Raw genomic sequence first — 8,662 nt, forward strand, 5'->3', positions numbered from 1 at the left:
AGAGAGAGAGAGAGAGAGAGAGAGAGGGGTGAGGGGGAGGGAGGTAGGGAGAGGGAGGGGGAGGGAGGGAGAGAGAGAGAGAGAGAGAAGGACGGTGAAAACGAGGAAAAAGTTCTCGACCGAAAAGATCGGGAGATTTCGCGTTAGAATAGCGACCTGTACTATACCGACGTGTCCGTATCTGACGCTGCCACATTTTAACGTTTTCGTTTTGACTAATAGCGAGTTACTTTCGAGTGCTTGAAAAAATACAGTCTAAGACGGACTGGAGGCGAAGGCGAGAAAGTGCACGCGCTGCCATTGACGGGGACTTCGAGCGACGAGGGTCACGTAGAGATCGGCAACCAGGCCATAGCGGACGAGGGAGCCTCGAAATATTGTAAGACTGACCACTCGTTTAAAGCAGTAGTGTCGTATTGTCTCATATCGCTGTCGTGTCGTCTTGCCCAAGGAGTGGCCATCGGATATCGTCTCGCGAGAACCGTGTATGTCGCCCCAAGAACAATCCGTTACCGCGCTTATCCATTCTCTGTACTTTTCGCGGCTATCGGGACGAGCGTGTCCCGGAAAATAAAAGGAAATTGATTATCGTACACCCTGATTTATTCCTGGTCTTGACAAAGATCGAACCTTGCCTAAACAACCAAAACCCACTCCCATCTCCGACTATAATTAAAGTCGAGCTACCGGTCCCGTAAGTTCTCGGTTTCACGATCTCACGATCGTCGATTTTTGGTGTCCATATTAGTGAGGATGTGCGGCCTTACCGCACCTGGCGCCCAACTTCGTGTACGAAAGTCAGCTACCGAGGACCACGGTGATTTGTCGACGCAGCGGACAAGTGGCTGTCCGCCTGATTAATAAGAAAATACATAGGATATGCAATATGCATAGATGTTTATACATAGAATATGCTATGTATATTCTAATGTTATATGGGTAGCGATCTAAATAGTGACCCCTAACCGTAATAGTGATCAACTTTGTCAATTAATATTTCGCAGTAGAGAGCGACGATTTTTCCAAATATTAGGTGAAGTAAAAAGTTCTGAGCGTTTTTTCGCTTTATTTCGACAATGAAATTAACATAGTTAGGATTATCCGATTTCGATCAAATATGCGCCGTTTTGTTCGATAACTTTTGTCCATTTTGAAGGCAATTTCATAATTCCGCGATTGAAGAAGTCCTCGTCCCTATTGGTAAAAAACTTGATCAGCTCATTTTCACAAGCCTCTCTTGAGGCCAGTTTTGTACCATCAAGAAAATTTTGCAAATGCTTGAAAAGGTGATAATCGCTTGGTGCCAAGTCTGGACTATACGGCGGGTGCAATAGAACCTCCCATCCAAGCTCTCGGAGCTTCTGGCGCGTTGTTAATGATGTATGCGGCCTGGCGTTGTCTTGATGGAACACAACACTCTTCCTATTGGCCAATTCTGGCCGCTTCTGGTCGATCGCCTGCTTCAATCTGGTCAGTTGTTGACAGTAGAGGTCCGAATTGAGTGTTTGGCCCGATGGGAGCAGCTCATAGTGGATGATTCCTTTCCAATCCCACCAAACACACAGCAAAACCTTCTTGGCCGTTAATCCGGGCTTGGCGATCGTTTGGGCCGGCTCACCGCGATTGGACCACGATCTTTTTCGGCTGTTGTTCTCGTATGTGACCCATTTTTCATCACCAGTCACCATCCGCTTCAAAAATGGGTCGATTTCGTTACGTTTCAGCAAAGAATCGCAGGCATCAATTCGGTCCAAAAGGTTCTTTTGCGTCAATTCGTGTGGCACCCATACATCGAGCTTCTTCTTGAGACCAGCCTTATGCAAATGGTTCCAAACGGTTTTCTGGCTAATCTTCAGTTCCTGGGCAATGGAATAAGTGCTCACATGCCGGTCCGACTCGACGATTTCCATGATTTTATCGACATTTTCGACGATTGGCCTACCAGAGCGTGCCTCATCTTCGACGTCCATATTACCAGAACGGAATCGTTGGAACCACCGCTTTGCTGTTGCATTCGATACTGTATTGGGTCCATAAACAGCACAAATTTTTTTGGCCGCCTGCTCCGCCTTTTCACCTTGGTCGTAGTGGTACTGAAGAATGTATCGAATTTTCTCTTTTTTTACCTCCATTTTGGAACGCTGTAACACACAACTGGCTTGACCAAACACAAAACTGTCACAGAACTTTTTTTGAAGCGTAATGTCACCTTTAAATCGCCGTATAGTATGACCCGATGCGATGTATACATCGTGAGATATGGCTCACTAAAGACATCTAGCGGAAAACGCTCAGAACTTTTTACTTCGCCTAATAGAAAAGTTTTTTGCCTTTAAAAAACACGTCGATTGAGTATTTTTTCGTCAAAATCGGAGGTGAGGAGTGTAAACTATATAATTACCAAATTTTTCATTGGGTGACTATTCCCTGATAACAAAATGTCAGCAGTATGCCGGCAGACTGACAGCAGATTTGATTATAGCAGATTGGCATCAACAGTATACATATTATGCCCACAATCTGCTGACAATGGCTGCCAAAATCATTTGACGGCAGACTGATCGCAGAAAATGTGCAGATCCTGCCGGGTGTACTCTGATGGCAGATTGACAGCAGAAACGCAGCAGATCCTGCCGTGTGCAGACTGACGGCAGATTGGTGGCAGAAACACAGCAGATCCTGCCGTGCACAGTCTGACAGCAGAAACACCCAGACAACACAAAATATTTATAAAACCTTTACAAAATATTTATAAAATTTATTTGATTATTTTATAAATATTAGGTAAATCGGAAAGTTCCGTCCGTTTTTTTGTAAAATGTATGGTTTTATTTAAGAAAGAAAATGAAAAAATACATCAATTAAAATATTGTCTATCGTTAGCGATGACCTTTTCCCATCTTTCGGGCAGCAAGCGAATTCCGCGGCAAGAGAATGACTCATCTTTGGAGGCTATCCAGTCAGAGACCCATTTTTCGATGTCTTCATAAGAATTGAAGCGTTCCTCAGCAAGTGCAGGTGCCATCGATCGAAACAAGTGGTAGTCGGAAGGGGCAGTTTGGTGAATAAGCCGCATGGGGTAGCACTTCCCAGCGAAGCGCTTTTAACGTTTCCTTGACAAGTTTTGTGACGTGAGGCCGAGCGTTGTCATGAAGCAAAATCACATTATGCTGTTTTGTTTCATATTCTGATCGTTTTTTGTGCAATGCTCGGCTCAAACGGATAATTTGTTCTCGGTAGAGATGCCCTGTGACTGTTTGACCAGATTTTAACAACTCATAGTACACAACACTCTTCTGATACCACCAAATATAGAGCATTGCCTTCTTTCCGTGGATATTTCGCTTTGACGTCGATGTTAAGGATTGGCCGGGGTCGCAAATGGTTTATCGACGTTTGGGTTTGTCAAAATATATCCATTTTTCATCCCCAGTGATGACACAGTGCAAAAACTCCTTTCTTTGTTGCCTAGCAAGCAGAATTTTGCAAATGATTTTTCGCCTTTCAATATCTCTTGACTTCAGTTCATATGGGATCCATTTTCCTTTCTTGTACTTTTCCCAAGGTTTTCCCAATACTATTCCCAAGGTTTTCAAACGATCGGAAGTGACAGATTGAACACAATTTAAAGCTTCTGCAAGTTGTTTTTGCGTTTGACATGGGTCTTCATCCACCAATGCCTGCAATTTTTCGTCTTCGAATGCTCTTGGCCGTCTAGAATGCTCTTTGTCCTCCACATCAAAATCACCACTTTTAAAGCGTTGAAACCATTCTCTGCATATTTTATCGCAAGGAGCATTATCACCATAAACTTCTGCAAGCATTCGATGAGCTTCAGCTGCAGTTTTCTTCCATTCGAAGCAAAAGATTAATACTTCGCGCAAATGACGCTTATTTGGTTCAAATTTTGACATTTTCGATGCAGTAAGAAACAATGTTATTGATGCGAACGTATACATTTATATACTGGATTTTATTGACAGATGGTTAAACTAAAAAATTAAGCTTGGTTTAAACTTTAGAGTTACTGACAGTTATAGCTATAGCTACTCGCCGTTAGATGGACGGAACTTTCCGATTTATCTAATACTTACCAAAATATTTCATAAATATTTTTGTGACCTCATAAATATTATAAAAATATTTATTAAAATATATACATTTATATATACTTTTTTTTTCCTGAATTTTTCTTAAATTTTTGTTTTTCTGAAATTTTCTTTAATTTTCTTTAACTTTATTGTTTTACACGCTTAATTCAAGTTAAATTATACTTCGAAAATTTGCTTACCATTGCTGAGATTCGAATCTCTGGTTCTTGAGTCGTTTATCTTATCTACTACACCACTGACACTTTGACTGAGAGACGCTTCCTTGAAGTACTAAGAGGACGAAGATAAAGGACATAAAAGTGGCAAGATCTGCTGTGTTTTTACCGCCAATTTGCCGTCAGACTGCATACGGCAGAATCTGCTGCGTTTCTGCCGTCAATCTGCCGTCAGACTACACACGGCATGATCTGCTCCGATTCTGCTGCCAATCTGCTATCAGGTTGCTAAGTAGGTTTTGTTTAAATTCTGCTGTCAGTCTGCTATCAAACCTGTTTAACAGATCTTGTCTAAATACTGCTGGCATTCTGTTGAAATTATTTTATACTACAGAGCCCGTAACAATTCTAACGCCATTCTGTTTACAAAACCTGCAACATGCAAAATCTATTTCCAGCAGACTTAGTTATTAGGGTTTAGGCCAAAATCGTCTTGCACGTCATCTTTTCGTGCTGGAAGCATCATTCTATCTTTTTCATTCATTACACGCTGAAGGAAGATAGAATGATACTTTCTGTATGAAAGCGTGCAAGATGAATTTAGCTTTAGAAAGAATTATGATGTATATTTATTTAATCTAACCCAATTTAACCTAATTTAACCTATATGTGAGCGCGCGCGCGCGCTGATTGTACACATGTGTGGGTATGAGTATATATATAGATTAGGGTGTATAGGTGAATATACTGAGGACATCCCATAGATATTCCTATAATATCTTAGACGATATTCTCAGTATATACTGAGAAGCAAGGAAAAGGTAACATAAGAATGTTCTTAGTATGTTCTCAGTATTTGCAGTAACATATTTCGAATATTCTGAGAATATATGTAATATACTTTTATGATATTCGTAGAATATTCTGAGGATGTATTTGTTAGGGATATTATATTTTAATTTAAATTATAGTATCCATAATATTATATATTATATCTTTACATGTATATTGTGCTTTAATAAAACTGGAGGTATCCATCTTGCTCAACACGTTGTGCTTGAATTCAGCGTACTTTCAGTTTGCTGAAAAACATGGCGACCGCCATGTAAACATATTGCGCAACTAAATGCGTTAAATACCGTTCAGCAGAAAATCATAAAACAGTTGTGCAACCGTTGTGTTCTACTGAACGCAGCCAATGTGACGTAACTTATATTGTATATGTTTAATTTTGTTTAGTTTAAAAATATAACATATAAAATATATGAGAAATGAAAAAGATGGAAATGCCAAAGATATGTTTTTACTTAATAATATCTCCTATTTGTAACATTATATTTTGAATAAATAAATATTATTCAACCATTGAACGCATTAATGAACTATTTATTATCAAATATTATCATATATACAACATGTTAAATATATAACTTCCAATAGCTATGCCGGTTTTGGCACCCATTTTCTTTGAACTTCATTTTCGTGCGTTTTACAAAAACATTTTTTATTTTAAATCTAGAAACATTTTTAGTCAAAATATGATATTATCTGATAGGGGGTATTTCCAACTACATGTACATATATTTATATTTATATTTTGAACTTTACATTAATACATAACCTCCAAAAGTAAAGTGGTATGTTACTTTTAGTGCTTTTACTCTACGAATTGTATGCAATATAATATATACAATAATTGCAACCAAATATGATAGCGATTTCAGACGGACTTGCAATTTTTTCAATAAGTTGTAGGCGTCGGAATTAAATAAACTCAAGTTGCCGCTTCATTAACAAATGTCTCATTTTGCAACCAAACATGGTAACAATTTCGGACCAATACGCAATTTATTAACTAAGTTGTAGGTATCAAAATTAAGCAAAATCAGGTTGCCGCTTCATTAACAAATGTCTCATTTTGCAACCAAATAATAATTAAAAATATTTCTTTAATATATTGTAGTTTGATTACGATTATTAATAGTTATACAAAAAGGAGTGATATTCGTACAAAAGTTACCTTTTAAAACAAAGATAAAAGAAGAAGTCAAGTGCACGCGCTTTGCTTCGCTTGACAAAAATATTATAAAAAAAGTTATTGGTAAAATTCTCACAAAAAGAAATTGTATCAAAAGGTTTACGCTAGGTGAAATTAATTTTATACACAATAAATATTATTATAACTATTTTATCTACAGTATCTATGATACTACATTAGGTATCTACTAATTTTATTTTCTGATAATTACACAAAATTGGGAAAAAATAGTTTTTAGATGCTTATTTGGTAAACATACAATAACAATTTTGGGAAAAGTTAAAAAAAATTTCACACGCATACAAAAAACACTTGGCGTGCCAGAGGGAATCGCATTAATACTTTACGAAAATCTTTGGAGCATATGTTATACGAATAGCATTAAAAGAATGGACACGCCAAGTGTTTCGTGTTTGCGTGTGAAATTTTACACAATTTTTGGCACGTCAAGTGATTTTTTGTGTGCGTATGAAATTTTATTTAACTTTTCCCAAAATTTTTATTTTTGTATGTTTACTAAATAAGGTTTTAAAAACTATTTTTTCCCAATTCTATGTAATTATCAGGAAATAAAGTCAGTAGATACCTAATGTAGTGTTCATACATATAAAGTAGTCATAACAATATTTATTGTGTATAAAATTAATTTCACTTAGCGTAAATCATTTGATATCATTTCTTTTTGTGAAAATTTTACTAATAACTTTTTTTTATAATATTTTTGTCAAGCAAGACAAAGTGTGTGCATTTGGATTCTTTTTTCACCTTCGTTTTAAAAGGTAACTTTTGTACGGATATACAAAAACATCGTGAGCTAAGAAGGTGTTTATCCCTAGCTATGTGACTGGGGGCTACGCCCCCCAGACCCCTCGCACCGGGCCGGAAGGGAAAGGCGTAGTCTTTTATGCTTAAGCTCAAAGTTATAAACAAAATTTTCACAAATATAGTGTAGTTTCTTCACACTATACATATAAAATGTATATTTTAGAAATTTTATGAAAAAAGATGTATTTTCTAAAGAGTGAGCATTTCTCACAGAAAAGATTGCGCTTCTCCTCCCCCCGCCTCATACAGCCCCGCAGTCACATGGCTAGGGCTAAGCACCTATAAATTCCTAGCCTACAAATTCGATATTTTTGTATATACTGTGTCCAAAAATTACGTTCACTTTGTGCAACTTCTTTTATTAATAATTTTTTACAATCAACGAGAGACGACTAAAACCTTCCCAAAGTTATTCAAGAGGTTGACCTTTATAACATATATCAAAGTCAAGGTCATCGGAGATGTTTCCCGTAAAGTGAATAATTACCCAAATGATTATCCCTACGTTACCGACGGAAGGAAGTCATAACGTAAAATCGGCTCATAGGTCCTTCGGCGTCCTGTTATGGGAAATTATGTCGTTCGGATACACACCCTACATAGGATGTGGGAATCATGATGTGATATCAATGGTGAAGGCAGGTGGTCGTCTAGAAAAACCCGTTGGTTGCCCGGATCCGATTTATGGTATTATGATGAAATGTTGGCATCCACAACCCGATCGCAGACCAAGTTTCTCTAATATTGTCGAGAGGATCGGTTACTGTTTGCAGGTAAGCATAATCGAAACTTTGAACATTATGAAACATGGTGGAATTTTTATTCCAACAGCAACTAAACAAGATAAAACTGAATATCCCTCTTTCATTTTATGAAGGACCCTGATGTGATTTGTGAGCCCACGCCTAAATATGACGTACTCCCTACTGACGAAGGAGAAATTACTATGTGGCCAGATCCGGAAGCGGAGAGTATCAACGTACAGTCTGATGTTAGTATAACTCCAAAATAGCAAGAATATTTCTACGACATGTAAGTTCAACGTATTTATACGGAAAATATACGATTCGATTGTCCGATAGCTGGACGGATGTGGTTACGTGCGACCAAGGGTCATCGACTCGCGATCTGTGGCACATCACGTGAATCAGGCTGTAAGTGGTACTACTTACGACGCGAAGACTGAGAAATCAAACAAAGGCGGTTGTTCACCGCGACTATCCACAACAGTTCATGGCTGTGAGACATCGCGCTGTAAAGCTTTCGCGAGATCGACGGAGTGCCGGCAAGGAAAGTTTGGTTGCAATGTATATGATTCCATTAAGAATACTTCCGAGCGCACTTACAGCGGTGACAATCACGAAGATCGCGAAAACGAGATTATCGGAGATAAGGTAAACACTTAATATGAATATTTATCCAATGCTTTATTAATTATATTGATTATATTAAAACACACACACACACACACACACACACACACACACATACATCCATATATGTATATATATATATATATATATATATATATA

General features: G+C 37.9%; 1 protein-coding gene across 1 annotated transcript in view; it reads left to right on the plus strand.

Moving 5' to 3' along the window:
• LOC116852735 (leukocyte tyrosine kinase receptor-like) overlaps positions 1 to 8,662 on the plus strand; it is a 360,643-nt gene that overhangs the window by 257,922 nt on the left and 94,059 nt on the right. Inside the window, exons 14-16 of the mRNA XM_032833366.1 lie at positions 7,678 to 7,903; positions 8,008 to 8,121; positions 8,213 to 8,524. Coding sequence (XP_032689257.1) covers positions 7,678 to 7,903; positions 8,008 to 8,121; positions 8,213 to 8,524 — 652 coding nt within the window. The remainder of the gene's footprint in view (positions 1 to 7,677; positions 7,904 to 8,007; positions 8,122 to 8,212; positions 8,525 to 8,662) is intronic.

Source organism: Odontomachus brunneus, unplaced genomic scaffold (genome assembly GCF_010583005.1).
Source record: "Odontomachus brunneus isolate Ranch 3 - 2012 unplaced genomic scaffold, Obru_v1 Obru_scaffold_253, whole genome shotgun sequence".
NCBI lineage: Eukaryota > Metazoa > Arthropoda > Insecta > Hymenoptera > Formicidae > Odontomachus > Odontomachus brunneus.